This window comes from Denticeps clupeoides, chromosome 15 (assembly GCF_900700375.1).
Source record: "Denticeps clupeoides chromosome 15, fDenClu1.1, whole genome shotgun sequence".
In the NCBI taxonomy this organism is placed as follows: Eukaryota; Metazoa; Chordata; class Actinopteri; order Clupeiformes; family Denticipitidae; genus Denticeps; species Denticeps clupeoides.
Window position 1 is genome coordinate 18157545 of NC_041721.1, and position 20376 is coordinate 18177920.

Here is a 20376-nt window from a genome sequence, read left to right on the forward strand (position 1 = left end):
TAATTTTAGACCACCAAGCTTTATTAATTCCAGGAACTCAAATATTTATTCAAAAATGATTTAGCTTTTTTATGCATTAGAATAACAAGCATTGATATGACCGTGAATTAAAATAACATTATTATTGCATACTACATCATAGTCCATTAACATGAGAGAACATTTGATTTGCCTCCCCTACTTAAAAGCGATCAGTAACAAAAAGAGAACTAAACAGACTAAAGAGCAGGTAGCTGCTGTGAGGGGTGAGCAGGTTCTACTCAGAACAGTTGCTTCTCCTCAGTGTCCCAGTAACAGCAGGCTGGGAGCTGTAGGTGGCGTCACAGGTGACTGAGGTGACCTTGTTCCAGTCGCTGACACTGAGAGTCAGGGTGCTGCTCCAGCTGTACAGGCCGTCCTTCTGCAGGACCCCACGACCGGCCTCCCCACTCTTACTGCTCCCATCCACCTTCCAGCTTAGACTCCAGCCAGAGGGGAAGCCCTTGTTGGCCAGACACACCAGCGTGGTGGAACCCTTACTGGACACCTCGTCTTTAGATGGGGGGAGGACTGTCAGTGTAGGACGGGTGATTGCTGGGAAAGAAAAAAGGACAATTTAGATCAATAAATAATGAAGTTATGAAGTGTTTCTGATGTAGACACGTCTCATCATATAACCTCACCATAATCTCCACAATCATAAAACATACACTGGGGTCTCTGCACTAGAGGTTTTAAAATAATTACAATCCATCTTCATTTTCTTAAATCATTGCTGATCTCACATTAGATCTGATCTGTAAATGTGAAACATGCAGGTTCAGCCAAATTAGATAAAAGACAAATTATTTTACTACGACATTTATTTCTAAGAGTGTCAGATGGATTTACATTTTTTCATATAATTTCACTTATTATCAGGTGTGTAAGTAGACGGGTCCAGTCTGGTACTGTTTACCAGTAAAAGATTAAATGCTGGTACACAGTACTGGAAAGAAGGGAAAGCAGCTGCCAAAACCCACAATCCAAACCAGTCAGAGTCACATGTTCAACAAGCAAACACACCAGATAACGTTCTGTCATCTGAAACTACCTTCTGAAGCACTTCTGAAGCGTCCGAGCTGGACGGAGCTGAGCTGCCTTTCATTACTACCAGTTTATGTCTGATGTTCCTCCATAAAATCATTTACTGTCTTATTAAATATATTTAATACATAAAATATTAACTTATTAGATATATTAAGTGTGAAGCTTGTTGTTGTTTAACCATCAAGAATTTAAAACTACTTTCACTCCTGCTTATTAGGGGATGTTGATTCTATTAATACACAGATATATTAAAGTATAAACCAGAGCAAGTGTAATATTAAAACATACTAGTAACACGCACAGAAATCAAACATAATCTGCACAGTACAGATACTCGTATCTCGTTTTATGTATTTATAATTTACAATTTTTACATGATTCAGGAAATTATTTCAGATATTTTAACACATGAAAACACACAGACTATATCATCATCTCAAAACTACTACTGAAGTATTAGTTTTAGTAATAAAGCATCAAACTAGATGTATAATTATAATTTTTTTTTCTGTTTATTCATTATTAATTTTAAACAGGAAACACATAAATAAACAAACCACATTAAAGTAGAACAAATTTTTACTTACTGCCAAGTTCCAGCTTGGTGCCGCCACCGAACGTCCACCACAGTGATGGAGTGTAACTGAGACGTCGTACAAAAACCTCTTCATGCTTCAGTGCTGGTGTCTCTGTATGAAATAGCAGCTCCTCTAATTTCTCTATTTTGGGACTTTATTCTTTTATTAGTTTCTCCATCTTCTCTGGTTCTGGTTCTGGTGTCATGTGGCTTTTAATTTGTATAGAATGCACGTTTCTTTTTGAAAGATTCTCCTGTTAAAAATGAAACAGAACAATGACCAAAGACACCAATCATGACGTAAACTGACCAGATTTACTTTTATAGTCCTGTAAATTAGGTTATGAATCTAAACCTGTTCATTAATTTACTACTTTTTTTTAGTATGTGATATTTTACATGGAGGATCTTATTAATGTCTGTGTCTATTAGTAATATGTGATGAAGCACATTGATGATTAAACAGATTTCTATTTGAAGTACATATGAAATAAAATACAATAAAAACATTAAATAATCCTTTATGTCCACCAGTACCTGACTGCAGGAAATGCAGATTGAGGTAAAACTGCCGTAAATGTACATAGAGGTGGGGTTTTGCATACTTATACTTATTTAATTATAACTGTAGTTGTTCAGGACACACAGCTTCTCCTACACCTTCACCAACAATGACCTTCATCACCATCTTCATCTTCTTTCTTATCTGCTGGATTCATGGTGAACATTATTTTTACAGCATGAGAAACTTTCACTATTATATTAAATATAACATCTAAGTTTTTAATTTGTAAGATGTAAGGTGATTTTTATCTCCTCATTAGATTCCAGTGGACAGGTTACTGTGACTCAGGATGAAGTCCAGCTCAGTTAGGAGACACAGTGAAGATCAGCTGCAGACGTGCTGGACACATCTGTCAGTATTGACTGAAGCTGGACTCATCACCAGTGGCCAATCCTGATGGCGCATAAAAGCCGGAGATTTCCGCCTCTTTCGGCAGCGCTGACATTTTCGTGAACTCCGTCATGAACTTGACTTCTGTGAGTGAATGTTTTGAGTTCTGGCAATCGCCACACGCCTGCGGGTTCGTTTATGTTCTTTCATTAAGTTAAATTGTTTTCGGCCACCGAGCCGCGTTTATTTTTATAATAAAACCCCTTCCCAGCATGTCCTGCTTCTGCGCTTCCCTTCCCCGTCAGCAAGCGGTTGGGACAACATCACTAGCGAGTGTAGTCCACAATGTATCTCCTGGTACCTGCAGAAACCTGGAGAAGCTCCTAAACTTCTTCTCTACTATATTAACCGCCTCCAGCCTGGGACTCCATCTCGATTCAGTGGCAGTGGATCCGGTGATGAATTCAGTCTGACCATCAGTGGGGTCCAGGCTGAAGATACAGGAGATTATTACTGTATGAGTGCTCATGTACCCAGCAGTAGCTGGGAGTTCACACAGTGCTAGAGAGCTGAACAAAAACCTCCTTCAGTCACAGTGCAGGTGCTGAGGGGGGAGAAGTCAGAAAGACTCTCATAGTAAAGAGGAGATGAAGCAGATACACAGAAACTAAGTGGATTCAAAGGGTCTTTCCTGCCAACCGCTGTAAGACTCAGGTATTAAATAGATGCCACCTCAGTGGCATCTTGGCGGATCGGGATTCAAACCGACAACCTTCTGATTACAGGGCTGCTTCATTAACCGCTAGGCCATCACTGCCCCTAACCAAGTAGTCTGATAATTGGAAGGTTGCAGGTTCAAATCCCATTTGCCATTGCGGTCCCCTTGAACAAGGTACCGTCCCCACACACTTTTCCCCGGGCGCCTGTCATGGCTACTCACTGCTCACCAAGGGTGATGGTTAAAAGCAGACGACACATTTTGTTGTGTCACCGTGTGCCTATGCTGCAGTGTTTCACAATCATAATATTTTTATTTTCAAGATTTTAGTGATTTGTGCTTCATGACTAATCTCAATTTCATCAGGCTTTCATGTTTGTTGTTGGAGAAGCACTGCGCAGTCCTGGTGGGTATGATGTTATCCACAGAGATGTTAAAGTAGCACGTGATGCAGGTGACAAGGTTGTTGATGTCCTCCCCGTGGTCATAACAAAGCACCTCCCACACAGTAGACTCAAAACAGTTCTTTAGAGGCTCCTCGCTCTCCTTCAACAATCTCTGTCCTGTGCAGGTGACTGGTGGCTCGTACACAGGGACAAGGTGTGTCATGTACAGCGGCTTGTAGTGCAGTGTTGTGGGTTGTAATGTGTTTTGGATTTTGCTGACTGGTGCTCGTTTGGTGGGTCCTGGACTAAATGAACACTAATAATAACTGGCTATGTTCCTACCAGGGACTGGTGTGTTGAATCAGCCTGGTTCTGAATGACTCTGATGGACTAATTGGTGGAGACTGGGTATTGGTTGTGGGTAGGTACAAACCAGCACTCCACCTCCACCTTGCTGGCGTCTGAGTCGGACTGGAGCTCTCTGCCTTTTACCAATCCAGCCATGGGCCCATCAAGACTCACTCTCATTTCATCAGTCCGTAAAACCTTAGAAAAATCACTCTTGAGATTTCTTGGCCCAGTCTTGACGTTTCAGCTTGTGTGTCTTGTTCAGTGGTGGTCGTCTTTCAGTCTTTCTTACCTTGGCCATGTCTCTGAGTATTGCACACCTTGTGCTTTTGGGCACTCCAGTGATGTTGCAGCTCTGAAATATGGCCAAACTGGTGGCAAGTGGCATCTTGGCAGCTGCACGCTTGACTTTTCTCAGTTCATGAGCAGTTATTTTGCGCCTTGGTTTTTCAACCCGCTTCTTGCGACCCTGTTGACTATTTTGAATGAAACGCTTGATTGTTCGATGATCACGCTTCAGAAGCTTTGCAATTTTAAGAGTGCTGCATCCCTCTACAAGATATCTCACTATTTTAGACTTTTCTGAGCCTGTCAAGTCCTTCTTTTGACCCATTTTGCCAAAGGAAAGGAAGTTTAAGTGGCCAGCCAGCAAATTCATAGCACAGAACATGAGATGTTCCTCTCTCAGCAGCACCTGCAGTAGGAGCAGCTGCAGCAGTGCAGTCACTGTACAGTCTGACTGAGGGAGGTTTTTGTACGACTCTGTATCACTGTGTGAACACACCACCGCTATGATAACTCTGACAGTAATAATCTCCTGCATCTTCAGCCTGAATGCTGCTGATGGTCAGAGTGAAATCAGATCCACCATCGGATCCACTGCCACTGAACCGCTGTGGAGTCCCTGTGTATCGTCTATTAATATCATAGATGAGGAGTTTAGGAGCTTCTCCAGGTTTCTGCTGGTACCAGGCTAAGTAGTCATTATGAATCCCAGAGCTGGTTCTGCAGTTCAGAACGACTGTATCTTGTGGCTGAAAAGTTATTTCTCTGGGAGTCTGTGTTACAGTAACCTGCCCACTGACCTCTGAAAAATAGAATCGGACAAAACATTTTAGAAAGTATATTTAATAAAATAATAAAATATTAAAATTAAAATGCTCAGTTTACAAATATTTATTCCTGTATTAAATGTAATTTACCTTGTACACACAGAGCAAACACCCAGAAAACAATGATGAACGTCATTGTGATCATTTCTGTTGTTGTGAAGCATGAAAGTGCGTCACCTAAATCAGCTATAAACTCTGTGAGAGCACTGAGGCATGTGGTGACAATGCAAAGTGTCCCCTCTATGTAAATCATGCTGCTGCCGTAGCTGGATGACCAGATTCATGTCAGGGAGGAAACTTTCAGCTTCTTCACGTTTTACAAAATACTCAAAAACTGAAGGTGTCCTCTGCTTGGCTAAATAGTTCAGTTATTCTTGTAGTTTGACTGGTTTGTTTCCTGGATTGAAAAACTTGTCCTGCTGTCTTACATTAACATTTGGTGGTGTAGTGGTGAGTATAGCTGCTTCCCAAGCAGTTGACCCGAGTTCGATTCCCAGCCAATGCAGTCGACCTTTGCAAAGCACCGTCTCCACACACTTCTCCCCGGCGCCTGTCATGGCTGCCCACTGCTCACCTTTTTGGAACTGAATTGAGTACTGAAAATAAGTTAAAGTAGACATGGTACTTGGTTTTAAATATATTGAATTTTTCATATTTTGTTGAAAAGATAAAGTGTATATTCTATAACAGTTTAATAATTCCCATTACAGCTGCTGTAATGCACAGACTGTGTGGTTATAGGAGGATACAGAGTTTATGAGTTGAGAATCATATTTGCATTGGTACAGTTGGTTGGTTCTGAGCGCAGATGTTCATCAGTCCAAATGGACAGAACTGAGCAGGACAGTTTGAAGACGAGGGGGATCTGCTGCTGTGTTGTACTTATTCTACAGATTTCTGTGTAGGCCACATGTTCCAGTTTAATCATGAATTTTTGTCATTTTTATTTAACGTCTGTCAGCATTTTGAGGAATTTGTCCAGAATTAGTTTTCCAGCCAAGATTTGCATTCATGTTTTTCTTTATGAATGTTTACATGAAAGAACAGGCAAGAAGAAGCAGGTTCGTGATAGAACAGATAAAACTTTTATTATTGCATAAATCATCAGAGTCTACCAATAAGAGAGCACTTAAGAAGACTTGGTTTAAATTGTGAATTCATGAAGTTATCAGTAATAAAGACAGAAGACTAAAGAGCAGGTAGCTGCTGTGAGGGGTGAGCAGGTTCTACTCAGAACAGTTGCTTCTCCTCAGTGTCTCAGTAACAGCAGGCTGGGAGCTGTAGGTGGCGTCACATGTGACTGAGGTGACCGTGTTCCAGTCGGTGGCACTGAGAGTCAGGGTGCTGCTCCAGCTGTACAGGCCGTCCTTCTGCAGGACCCCACGACCGGCCTCCCCACTCTTACTGCTCCCATCCACCTTCCAGCTCAGACTCCAGCCAGAGGGGGCGCCCCTGTTGGCCAGACACACCAGCGTGGCGGAACCCTTACTGGACACCTCGTCTTTAGATGGGGGGAGGACTGTCAGTGTAGGACGGGTGATTGCTGGGAAGGAAAACAGGACAATTTAGATCAATAAATAATGAAGTTATGAAGTGTTTCTGATGTAGACACGTCTCATCATATAACTTCACGTTAATCTCCACAAACATACACTGGGGTCTGTGCACTAGAGGTTTTAAAATAATTACAATTCATCTTCATTTTCTTAAATCATTGCTGATCTCACATTAGATCTGATCTGTAAATGTGAAACATGCAGGTTCAGCCAAATTAGAAAAAGACAAATGCTTTTACTACAACATTTATTTCTAAGAGTGTCAAATGGATTTACATTTTGTTCATACAATTTCACTTATTATCAGGTGTGTAAGTAAACTGGTCCAGTCTGGTACTGTTTACCACACGTTCAACAAGCAAACACACCAGATAACGTTCTGTCATCTGAAACTACCTTCTCAAGCACTTCTGAAGCGCCCGAGCTGGACGGAGCTGAGCTGCCTTTCATTACTACCAGTTTATGTCTGATGTTCCTCCAGAAAATCATTTACTGTCTTATTAAATATATTTAATACATAAATATTAACTTATTTATTAATATGTTTTCAGAGATGTATGAAGCTGTGGAGATGTGAACAATATTAAGTGTGAAGCTTGTTGTTGTTTAACCATCAAGAATTTAAAACTACTTTCACTCCTGCTTATTAGGGGATGTTGATTCTATTAATACACAGATACATTAAAGCATAAACCAGAGTAAGTGTATTATTAAAACATACGGGTAAAGCACACAGAAATAAAACATAATCTGCACTAGATTAAATTAAATGAAGGACAGATACTCGTATCTGAGGAACTGTAGTGAACAGGTTTATAATATCTTATATGTATTTATAATTTGCACTTTTTACAAGATTTAGGAAATTATTTTAGACATTTTAACGCATGAAAACACACAGACTATATCATCATCTCAAAACTACTACTGAAGTATTAGTTTTAGTAATAAAGCATCAAACTAGATAAATGCTTTTTTCTGTTTATTCATTATTAATTTTAAACAGGAAACACATAAATAAACAAACCGCATCAAAGTAGAACAAATTTTTACTTACTGCCAAGTTCCAGCTTGGTGCCGCCACCGAACGTCCACCACAGTGATGGAGTGTAACTGAGACGTCGTACAAAAACCTCTTCATGCTTCAGTGCTGGTGTCTCTGTATGAAATAGCAGCTCCTCTAATTTCTCTATTTTGGGACTTTATTCTTTTATTAGTTTCTCCATCTTCACTGGTTCTGGTGTCATGTGGCTTTTAATTTGTATAGAATCCTCGTTTCTTTTTGAAAGATTCTCCTGTTAAAAATGAAACAGAACAATGACCAAAGACACCAATCATGACGTAAACTGACAAGATTTACTTTTATAGTCCTGTAAATTAGGTTATGAATCTAAACTTGTTCATTAATTTACTACTTTTTTTTTAGTATGTGATATTTTACATGGAGGATCTTATTAATGTCTGTGTCTGTTAGTAATATGTGATGAAGCACATTGATGATTAAACAGATTTCTATTTGAAATTACATATGTAATAAAATAAAATAAAAACATGAAATAATCCTTTATGTCCACCAGTACATGACTGCAGGAAATGTAGATTGAGGTATAACTGGTGTAAATTTACATAGAGGTGGGGTTTTGCATACTTATACTTATTTAATTATAACTGTAGTTGTTCAGGACACACAGCTTCTCCTACACCTTCACCAACAATGACCTTCATCACCATCTTCATCTTCTTTCTTATCTGCTGGATTCATGGTGAACATTATTTTTACAGCATGAGAATCTTTCACTATTATATTAAATATAACATCTAAGTTTTTAATTTGTAAGATGTAAGGTGATTTTTATCTCCTCATTAGATTCCAGTGGACAGGTTACTGTGACTCAGGACACAGTACGTCCCGTTCAGTTAGGAGACACAGTGAAGATCAGCTGCAGACGTGCTGGACACATCACTAGCGAGTGTAGTCCACAATGTATCTCCTGGTACCTGCAGAAACCTGGAGAAGCTCCTAAACTTCTTCTCTACTATATTAACCGCCTCCAGTCTGGGACTCCATCTCGATTCAGTGGCAGTGGATCTGGTGATGAATTCAGTCTGACCATCAGTGGGGTCCAGGCTGAAGATACAGGAGATTATTACTGTATGAGTGCTCATGTACCCAGCAGTAGCTGGGAGTTCACACAGTGCTAGAGAGCTGAACAAAAACCTCCTTCAGTCACAGTGCAGGTGCTGAGGGGGGAGAAGTCAGAAAGACTCTCATAGTAAAGAGGAGATGAAGCAGAAACACAGAAACTAAGTGGATTCAAAAGGTCTTTCCTGCCAACTGCTGTAAGACCAGGTATTAAATACTTAGTGGCTAAGTGAAAGTGAAAGTCATCGTGATACACTGCAGCACAGCACATGATGACACAACAAAATGTGTCCTCTGCTTTTAACCCATCGCCCTTGGTGAGCAGTGAGCAGCCATGACAGGTGCCCGGGTGCAGTGTGTGGGATCTTGGCAGTATTCAAATCGGCAACCTTCTGATTACTGGGCTGCTTTCTTAACCGCTAGGCCATCACTGTCCCTATGGAAGTGTTCTCATAATTGGAAGGTTGCAGGTTCAAATCCCATTTGCCATTGAGGTCCCCTTGAGCAAGGTACTTTCCCCACACTCTGCTCCCCAGGTGCCTGTCATGGCTGCCCACTTCTCACCAAGAGTGATGGTTAAAAGCAGAGGACACATTTTGTTGTGTCACCGTGTGCTGTGCTTGTGTGTTTCAAAATCATTTTATTTTCAAACATTCACTAAGCTTTTAATGATTTGTGCTTCATGACTAATCTTAATTTCATCAGAAACACAGACAAACATGTGTTGGATAAACCATGACAGGACGTCCCCTTCACGGTGCACTTCTCTTAAGATTTACATTCACTCTTAATATACATACAAGTCGGACCATCAGTGGGGTCCAGGCTGAAGATATGGGAGATTATTACTGTATGAGTTATCATAAGAGCAGCAGCTGGGAACCATGGTCCAGGCCACGCCCCCTCCTGATTCCCCACACCTGTTTTCCCTCCATTAAAAGGAAGTCCTGCACCAGTGTTCTTTATCCGGTCTCTTGTCTGTATGTCCTTGTTCCCGGTCTGCCTGTTGCATTTCTCCATGTGTCTAGTTTTTCGACCACACGTTCTATTTTCTTTTCTACTTTATTGTAAAGAATGTGCTTCCAAAGATCACTTCCAAAGATCACAAAGATCACCAGCCATCTGCTCACCCATCAGATGTATTCTGAAATCTAATTAATGCTGCGGATGCATGCTGCGACAGAATGGGAGAAACCGCAATATAATAACATGATTAAACAAGAGGAGCCATCTTGTGAACCATATTAATCTGTTTTTATTCATCAACAGTATTACATGATATATTTTGTTATAGTTATCGTCACATGACCAGCATTTATGTCTCTTCCTTATACGACAGGAAATTCCAGGTCTATGACTTTTAATGCTTTAATGACGACAATGATTACAAATGATTACAAAACAAATAGCAAAATAATGAAAGAACACACAACTAAAAACATCAAAATGTACTACTCCAGCAAGGATTTAAGGTAACTTATCATAGACACTCGTATTAAAAACAAACAAGATACAGAAATTATATATCTTTTTTTTGTCCTCATATGAGTCAAAGTCAAAACAGGATACATCATAATGTATAATAGCTTCATCATTAGTCATATACTAGAAGAAGCCTGCATAGTCTACTGCTTTATGTCCCTTATAGGACAAACAAATTAGTGGAACTGAGATGGTGGCACAAGAGTTAATGGAAAAACATGATTAATACCACCTTTTGAAATGTTAGGAAACACTTTGGCTGATCTCTTCCTTCTTGACTGAGGGAAACAAAAAGAGATATCGGGCTTAAGGAGAGGCCAGAGTTGGTGGGGGCAGGTGTGAGGCTAAGTGTTAGCTTATCATATATGCAAAAAGGATGCTAGGAGCAAGGTTGATTCATGTTGGTAGCTTCGCACGCTACATTGGTAGCTTCGCACGCTACGTGTTACAGTAAGGACACAGATTTCCCTACTGTTCTTGCTCGGGTACGCTGAAGTCTCCTGGCTGGAAGCTATGGAGTTGGATCTCAGCTGGTTGTGTAAAGGCAGCAACAGAATGAATATCTAACAGACGTGTGTTGAGAGACAAGCAATAGGTTAGTATGTCGTTTTCACATAGGGCAGTGTTCAACAAAGGATCCTCCTGAACCTGAGTCAGAAGAAGAAGTAATAAAAGTCAAATGAAACATGAATTCTCAGAGGAAATCTGCAACAAAATGTGTAGAATTCATGTTTGTGTAATTTACGTCAGTGTACGTCCGTTTCAGTATGTGTTAGTGTGGATGTGTATAACTTTATGTGGAACTCCAGGGCTTTAGCCATGCCTTTGTCTGGAACTCCACCTCGCGTCACCCATCAATCCAATTGGAAATGCCCGTGGTGGACTTGTCCTCTTCTGTGTTCACGTTTTCCACCATAGGCGATGCCGTGTCCTTTTTCTCTGCTTTTGTTGGGGCATTCTCTCACCCAATATCCTCTTCGGCCACAGCAAAAGCACACATCATACTGTTTTTCGCTTTGTTGACGAGCCAGGCCATGATGTGGAGTAGGGGCTGCAGCAGCATGTTGCAGAAGTATAAGTTCTTTGGTCTTTGCTTGGGCGTGGCGCAGAACATCAGCGAGACGCACCGAAGCATCAGCCCACATAATGCAGGTCATAAAAGCAACTTGTAGGCGAACCAGAAAATCTTCTGCCGGTTCCGTGGACAGCTGTATACAAGTGCTGATTGGGGTGCAGGGCTGGTGATGGGCAAAACAAAGAGACAGCAGCAGCGGCAGAAAATCTAATGCTAAGAGTTTAGTCCCAACACAACACAAGATGAAAACGATAGAGAGAGAGAGAGGAGGGGCTCACTCACACACACACACACACACACACACACACACCCCAAAGAGAGAGAGAGAGAGAGAGAGAGAGGGGGTCTGCGATCATACACAGACAGGCATCACCATGGTTTTCTTTAATTTTTTTTTTTAAATCATTTTTATCATTCTATAAGTTTCAAAACTAATAGGAGCTTCACTTGGGGTGATGGGGTGGTAGTAGCCTAGTGGGTAACACACTAGCCTATGAACCTGAAGACCCAGGTTCAAATCCCACTTACTACCATTGTGTCCCTGAGCAAGACGCTTAACCCTAAATTGCTCCAGGGGGACTGTCCCTGTAACTACTGATTGTAAGTCGCTCTGGATAAGGGCGTCTGATAAATGCTGTAAATGTAAATGTAAATTCACTTTTCCCATTTCACTGGTCTTGTCATTCAGGCTCACAGGATATTTAAAACGTAGGTTTTTCTTTGTTTTTTTTTTATTACAGAGATTAACTTGATCTTGCCTGGGACTCACAGTTTTAACAACTGATCTTGCTAAAAAAGCTCAGAGTGTCAGGATTGGCTCCAGATGAAGCCATTTCTGACCACTGTTTAAAAGTCTGTGACTCCGCCCTTTCTGCAGCTCTGACATTTTGATGAACTCTTGTGGACCGTGCAACTGTTTGGTTTTGAGTTCTGGCAATCGCCTCACGGCTGCGGGCAAGTTTATGTTGATCCCCTTTATTTCCCTTTTCGGCCATTGTGCCTTGTTTGTTTGTATTTATTAATTAATCATTGTTTACCGAATGTCCCGCCTCTGCGCTTCCCTCCCCCGTCAACTCGCCCTCGTGACAGAATGTCGGAGCTCCCACCAAAAGCGCAGAGGAAGAAGGCAGAGAAAGAGCGCCACGAAAGACGCTGGCAGGCACGGTGAAAGAGAGCGCCAGTGGGGAGACCAGGTGGTAGTAGCCTAGTGGGTAACACACTCGCCCATGAACCAGGAGACCCAGGTTCAAACCCCACTTACTACCATTGTGTCCCTGAGCAAGACACTTAACCCTAAGTTTGCGCGCGGAGCGGAGTGAACACACTCGTTCTCTCTCGCGCACAGATACTAGCAGAGTTTGGCGCCTCATATACAGCGCGGAGCAAAAAAAAAAAAAAACGAGTGGAGGTAGAGGACAGATACATGGTGGAGGCAGAGAAATCTGTGTGAAAATATGCAAAAGCGACATGGCACGGCATGGGAGCACCATGGCAATGATCCAGCACCTGAAACGCAAACATGTTGGAGTGTTCAGCAGCAGGGTAAGTCGCTACAGAATCCTACTTTTGTTCCGTTTTGAAGTGAGGAACATAATGTCCCTGGTGCTGGTGTTTACTCGTTATCCAGCTTCACAAGCATGACAAGTTAGCGTTAGCGCGTTAATAACAGTAATAAAGCAGGGGTGCTATAGTTACTTTGCATTAAAAGACTAAAGACATGTTTTTATTCACTAGCCTGTCTTGGACCATTCATTTTTCAATCTGTTGTCATGTATAGCTACACTGCAAAAAAGCATTTCTTACCTAGTAATTTTGTCTTGTTTCCAGTCCAAATATCTAAAAAATCTTAAATCAAGATTACTAGACAAGAAAAAGGGCATGAGAAAATTAAGTGATCCTTAAAATTCCTGTTTGAGATTATATCTCATTAAGATTAGTTTTCTTACCCCATTGGCAGATAATTTTGCTTGTTTTAAGCAATCACTTAATTTTGAGGTGTTTTTTCAGAAAACAAGACATAATTTCTTATGCTATTTCATGTGTCGAGTAAATGTATCCTGATTTAAGCTGTGTTTAAATGTGGTGTATAAATGAACCTTGCACTTACTGCATTGATGGTAATAATTTAATGAATAAGCTTCAAGTGATCTTGAGAGGGAGAGAGAGAGAGATTAATCTGATTAATCAAAAAAAAAATCGACAGATTAATCAATTATTAAAATAATCGTTAGTTGCAGCCCTACTGCTGATGGCTACAGCTGAAGCCAATTCTGACCACTGTTTAACACTAGAACTCCCAGTATTTTCTGACCCTCTCAGCCCTACCAGAGGTAGGCCAAATGGCCCCTTGATTTGAAACTAAGAACTCAATCACCGACAATTGTCACTCCCCATCCCCCCATTACCTGAAGAACCCATTACCCGTGAGGCCTGGCACATTTTTTTTTTTTACTCAGAATAGCTCAAATCAAAGGCAGGCCAAACCTCTGTGTATGACATGGAAGGCTTCACAAAAGACTGCCATCTATACAAAATATCCCACACACTGACTGACCTGCAAATATGAAAGACAAACATTCACAAAATATATGGAAACACAAGTCTGTTTTATTCATAAATAATTGAGTGTTTCAAACTTTGCAGTGTTTGCAGACCCAGTGACAATTGTCCCTGCAATTGGTGCAAGTGAATTTGTAATACTTTGCACAGGTAAACCTGCTGTGATTTCTGGTGCAGTTCTCTTGTACCTGGTACTGAGTTGTCCATACAAGTCCTGGCACAGCAGCAGCCTTCCTCTCTGTCTCCATTGCCTTTTGTTGCATAAATTGGCAATGGAGTTCCTTGGCTAGAGGACTCAAAAAGAATATTCTTTTGCCTTCCCACCCTGTACATACCTTGTACAGAACGTAGGAATTTGCCACCACCAGGTCCAGCATGTTGTAAAATACAGTTACTGACAAACACCTCGGGACCAGAAAATAAGAACTCGGTAAATCTATTGCTAAAGTACTTCACGCATGGCTGTGGTATGGTTACGGGTACAAACAAGCCACAAAGATTACACTGCTGCCACGGCTTTGGCTCTGCTGCAAAACCTTTGACTCGGGTGGCGGGGAAGTATCCATTCAATTGCAAGAGAGTTTGGACTCTGACATGTCTTCAGGTGATGAGAGTAGAGAGTAGAAAGTAGAACTCCTCCTCTGAAGAAAGGTCAGCTGGAGACACAGCCCACACAGAAAGATTCCAAGTATGAGACGGCAAAAGATGGCACAGTGTGGGTTGAAGAAGTAGGGAGGCCACTCCCTCACAGCCAATTGAAACATATACATGTGATGGAGAGTCAACAGAAGAAGTCAGAAGAACTGTCAAAAATCGCTTGCAGAGCTTCTTGTTTTTGATGAGTTGGGACATCCTTCACACTATAAGAGAATGTACAGTTGAGCATGGCCGCAACATGGAAGCAGAATGGGACATGTCTGTCTATGAACTGATGGCCTGCAAATCGATACATTTGCACAACAAAGGCAACCATTCACACATGATTAAGGATATTATGTAAAAACAACCAGGCCAAATGGCCCCTCTCCGCACCTTCAAGGGCTCCAAAATTTTGATGAACTCTTGTGGACCGTGCAACTGTTTAGTTTTGAGTTCTGGCAATCGCCACACGCCTGCAAGCAAGTTTATGTTGATCCTCTTTATTTCCCTTTTTGGCCATTGTGCCTTGTTTATTTGTTTTTATTAATAAATCATTGTTTCCCGAATGTCCCGCCTCTGCGCTTCCCTCCCCCATCAGCTCGCCGTCGTGACACACAGATCACAACATTGATCTTGCACTTGGCTCACAATTCTCCTGTTTTACATTTTCCCTTTTTTAATTTCCACGATCTCGACTCACAGCTTTTGCCTTTTTCTTTTTAACTAATTCTCATGTGTCTCACGTGTCAGAGTACTCTTATTACTGTAAAACTTGCCTATCATCCAAATAATGGAATCTGATATGACGGTGAAGGGTTTAGCATGCATGACGGTTTTTGACGCAAAATAATATAACGATTATAGAAAACTAATCTATTTATCAACCGGATAAATAGTTTTAGATCAGTGTTATCTGACTCCAATATAACTACCAAGACTATTCACTTTAAACGGGTAGTTGGAATGAAGAGGCCAGTTAGTAAATCAAGTATAATTAATAAAATAACTTTTTTTCCATGCAGATTTGCACTGATCACACCAGGGGTAGGAAGAAAGGAACTGTCTATGGTTCACACAAAATTCCTGCTTACGTGCTATAGGATCAAGAAGTTCTTTAAACGTTCATAAATCTAGCTTGTTGTCATATGACCAGAAAGTTCCCCCTATAACCAACAACTTTAGTTGACAGAATATTCTATAACAAGACTGGAGATTACAGATATCAATATTTACATTTATTATGATACATAATCTTCACACAGAGATAGTAAATACAGTTCCTGAATTGTCCAAAAACAAGATAGAATGATAGAATGAAAATCAATCCAACATACCCAACAGATGTTACACACAACACTGGATAAAAAGACAGGTAGCCGAGTTCTTAAAACCGAGTATGTGTGGGAGAAACTGAATGCAGTGACTGCATTGATTGATCAATATTGATTGTTGCCATACATTTTCTAAATTATCACATGATGTTTCTCAATGCAAGAGTTAATATTTTCCAATACAAGAGTTGTATGCCTATGTGGACACTCTATTGTTTCTATTGTTCTCTTCCAAGATGGCGGCCTGTAACCACTAGTAACATTTTGTTATGTTACAGCCATATTCCAAATTAGGATTAAAGGCTTTTTTCCCTCCAGAATTCTACAGACAACAGACAAGGATAACGTGAAAAAAGGTTTACTTGAGGTTTAGCCAATTTTATTAAAATAAAAAAAAAACTGAGAAATCACATCAGCATAAGTATTCACAGCTTTTGCTAAATATTTTGTTGATTTACCTTTTGGCAGCAATTACAGCCTCAGGCCTTTTTAAATATGATGGCAAACCTATGGCACACCTATCCTTGGCCAGTTTGGCCCATTCCTCTTTGCAGCACCTGTCAAGCTCCATCAGGTTGGATGGGAGGGATTGGTGCAGCCATTTTAAATCAGATTCAAGTCTGAGCCACTCAAGGACTTTCACAAACTTATCGTGAAGCCACTCCTTACATATCTTGGCTCTGTGCTTTGGGTCGTTGCTCTGCTGAAAGTCGCTCCAGTCTGAATTCAAGAGCGCTCTGGAGAATTTTTTCATCCAGGATGTCTCTGTACATTGCTGCGGTCATCTTTCCCTCTATCCTGACTAGTCTCCCAGTTACTGCAGCTTAAAAGCATCCCCACAGCATAGTAGGGTGGTAGTAGCCTAGTGGGTAACACACTTGCCTATTAACCAGAAGACCCAGGTTCAAATCCCACTTAGTACCATTGTGTCCCTGAGAAAGACACTTAACCCTAAGTTGCTCCAGGGGGGGGACTGTCCCTGTAAGTCACTGATAAATGCTGTAAAATGTAAATGTAAGTTGGATTGTTAGAGTGTATCCACAGTATGATACTATTACCACCGACCGTGCATCACTGTAGGTGATGAGTGGTGCCTGGTTTCCTCCCTGGTTTCCATAACGTCTGGCATTCACACCAAAGAGTTAAATTTCTCTCAACAGACCAGCGAATTTTGCTTCTCATGGTCTGAGAGTCCTTCAGGTTCCTTTTGGCAAACTCCTGGTGGGCTGCCATGTGTCATTTACTAAGGAGTTGCTTCTATCTGGCTACTCTACCATACAGCCCTGATTGATTAATTGCTGCAGAGAAGGTTGTCCTTCTAGAATCAAAAATCAGAGTTCACACCAAACACACGTTTACCAACCGCAAGTGAAGCACCACAAATGCACATTTTAAGAGGGTTGGGTGGATAATAAAATCAGTATGGTGACAAACCAGGCTGGTTATCTTAACTCCCAGCCCGGCTAGCCTGTGCCTGGCTAGCTCAGTTGGTAATCTCAGGGTCGTGGGTTCGAGCCACGCGTTGGGCGTCTGTTTGGGGCAGTGGTGGCCTAGCGGTTAAGGAAGCGGCCCCGTAGTCAGAAGGTTGCTGGTTCGAATCCCGATCTACCAAGGTACCACAAAGCATCGTCCCCACACACTGCTCCCCGGGCGCCTGTCATGGCCGCCCACTGCTCACTCAGGGTGATGGGTTAAATGCAGAGGACAAATTTCACTGTGTGCTGTGTATCACGTGTGAAATCACTTCACTTTCATACACACACACACACACAACATTACAATTATCAAATAACATACCTATATAAAAATATCTAATAATAAGAAGAAGATATTAAAAACAGTCAATACTGGTCGGCTCCCCCCGACCAGAATGAAAACTAATCTACCCAAACCCACGAAACAAATGGTCACACGAATTGTTCACGCCTCGGTCTCCAAGCGCTCCACCCGCAGCTGCGCCGGATCACGCAGTCCAGGATCCCGCGAACAAGCTCCGCCCAGTTCCCGGCCAGGCAACAAGCTCCGCCCAGTTCCCGGCCAGGCAACAAGCTCCGCCCAGTTCCCGGCCAGGCAACAAGCTCCGCCCAGTTCCCGGCCAGGCAACAAGCTCCGCCCAGTTCCCGGCCAGGCAACAAGCTCCGCCCAGTTCCCGGCCAGGCAACAAGCTCCGCCCAGTTCCCGGCCAGGCAACAAGCTCCGCCCAGTTCCCGGCCAGGCCGTATGAATGAAACCGTAACAAGAGCAGGCGCCGTTCCACTCTGTCCACGCTTCCTTCCCTCGTCGGCCGCCGTCGCTATACGCCGATCCCGCTGCAACACAAACACCGTCGGGCTGCTAGATGGAATGATTCAGGTCCACATACAATAACGCGTTAACCGGAAATTACGACGTCCCTTGCGGGGTACTTAACACGCGTTGTCGGTTACTGGCTGTAGCGCCGCTGGCCACTCCGCCCTTTACTACGCCGCCGGTCACGGTCCGGCGTCTGGTCGCGTCGCCGCTGGTGACGTCACGAGTCCCGGTTCCAGTTCCTCATCACCGTTCTCTCCGCCCCCCCCTCACGATGCAAGGTGGGCCCTATTTATAAGGCATACAAACCTACCCACAACCAATACCAAGTCTCCTCCAATTAGTCCATCAGAGTCATTGAAAACCAGGCTGATGCAACACACCAGTCCCTGGTAGGGACATAGCCAGTTATTATTAGTGTTCATTTAGTTCAGGACCCAGTAAATGAGCACCAGTCATTAAAAACCAAAACACATTACAGCCAATAACACCGTACTACAATCCGCAGTACTTGAACTGTCAGCTGTGGGTCTTTCCAAATTATGTCCAGTCAACTGTTTTTTCCACAGGTGGACTCCACTTAAACTGCAGAAACATCTCAAGGATGATCAGGGGAAACAGAATGCACCTCAGCTCAATTTTGAGCCTCATGGCAAAGGCTGTGAATAATTATGTATATATGCTTTCTCAGATTTTTTATTGTTAATAATAATGAATGCGCTACACTTATTTCACTATAATTGTTCATGACACACAGCTTCTCCTACACCTTCACCAACAATGACATTCATCATCATCATCTTCTCTCTTATCTGCTGGATTCATGGTGAACATTATCATTACTCTTACAGCATGTGAATCATCTAAGATTTTGTAAGATGTAAGATGATTTTTATCTCCCCATCAGATTACAGTGGAAAGGTTACTGTGACTCAGGATGCAGTAAATCCAGTTCAGTTAGGAGACACAGTGAAGAGCTGCAGACGTGCTAGACACATCACTAGACACACACACACACTGACACATTTTTTATATTCATCTTTCAAAACATTTGTTGACACATAAATAGTTCTTTATATATAATTGTCTTTAGATCCCATTACTACATATATAATACATACATGAATTATATTTTAATCATACACAATCAGATTGGGCCGCATGAAAGCACAGTGGTTACCAACGGGACCTCACATCTTCATGTTTTTTAATTAGAATTTCTGTGTGTGACAGACCTGCATAAGAATCTTGAGTGAAGTGATTTCATAGCACAGAACATGAGATGTTCCTCTCTCAGCAGCACCTGCAGTAGGAGCAGCTGCAGCAGTGCAGTCACTGTACAGTCTGACTGAGGGAGATTTTTGTACGACTCTGTATCACTGTGTGAACACACCACCGCTATGATAACTCTGACAGTAATAATCTCCTGCATCTTCAGCCTGAATGCTGCTGATGGTCAGAGTGAAATCAGATCCACCACTAGATCCACTGCCACTGAACCGCTCTGGTGTCCCAGTGTATCGGCTATTAATATAATAGATGAGGAGTTTAGGAGCTTCTCCAGGTTTCTGCTGGTACCAGGCAAGACGGTCATTATAAATCCCAGAGCTGGTTTTGCAGTTCAGAATGACTGTATCTTGTGGCTGAAAAGTTATTTCTCTGGGAGTCTGTGTTACAGTAACCTGCCCACTGACCTCTGAAAAATAGAATCAAACAAAACTTTTGAGAAAAGTATTAAATTAGTAAAAATTAGTTAAATTAGTAAATGCTCAGTTTATAAATATTTATTCCTGTATTAAATGTAATTTACCTTGTACACACAGAGCAAACACCCAGAAAACAATGATGAACGTCATTGTGATCATTTCTGTTGTTGTGAAGCATGAAAGTGCGTCACCTAAATCAGCTATAAACTCTGTGAGAGCACTGAGGCATGCGGTGACAATGCAAAGTGTCCCCTCTATGTAAATCATGCTGCTGCTGTTGCTGGACGACCAGATTCATGTCAGGGAGGAAACTTTCAGCTTCTTCACATTTTACAAAATACTCAAAAACTAAAGTTGTCCTCTGCTTGGCTAAATAGTTCAGTTATTCTTGTAGTTTGACTGGTTTGTTTCCTGGATTGAAAAACTTGTCCTGCTGTCTTACATTAACATTAGAGACACATGCAAGACACTGACCATGTCCCATTAAATTAC

The 20376-nt window shown here is 41.8% G+C and overlaps 2 gene segments (V, D, J or C); both read right to left on the reverse strand.

Annotated features, from left to right (window-relative positions):
- On the reverse strand, positions 1 to 5286 carry LOC114764869 (Ig kappa chain V-V region MOPC 21-like). The segment is given in 4 exon segments: positions 1 to 573; positions 1656 to 1689; positions 4769 to 5079; positions 5195 to 5286. Coding segments are annotated over 4 exon segments (717 nt in total).
- A 1044-nt stretch (positions 5287 to 6330) lies between these two features.
- Positions 6331 to 20080, reverse strand: LOC114764868 (Ig kappa chain V region Mem5-like). The segment is given in 4 exon segments: positions 6331 to 6647; positions 7718 to 7751; positions 19564 to 19874; positions 19989 to 20080. Coding segments are annotated over 4 exon segments (717 nt in total).
- Between the last annotated feature and the right edge of the window lie 296 nt (positions 20081 to 20376).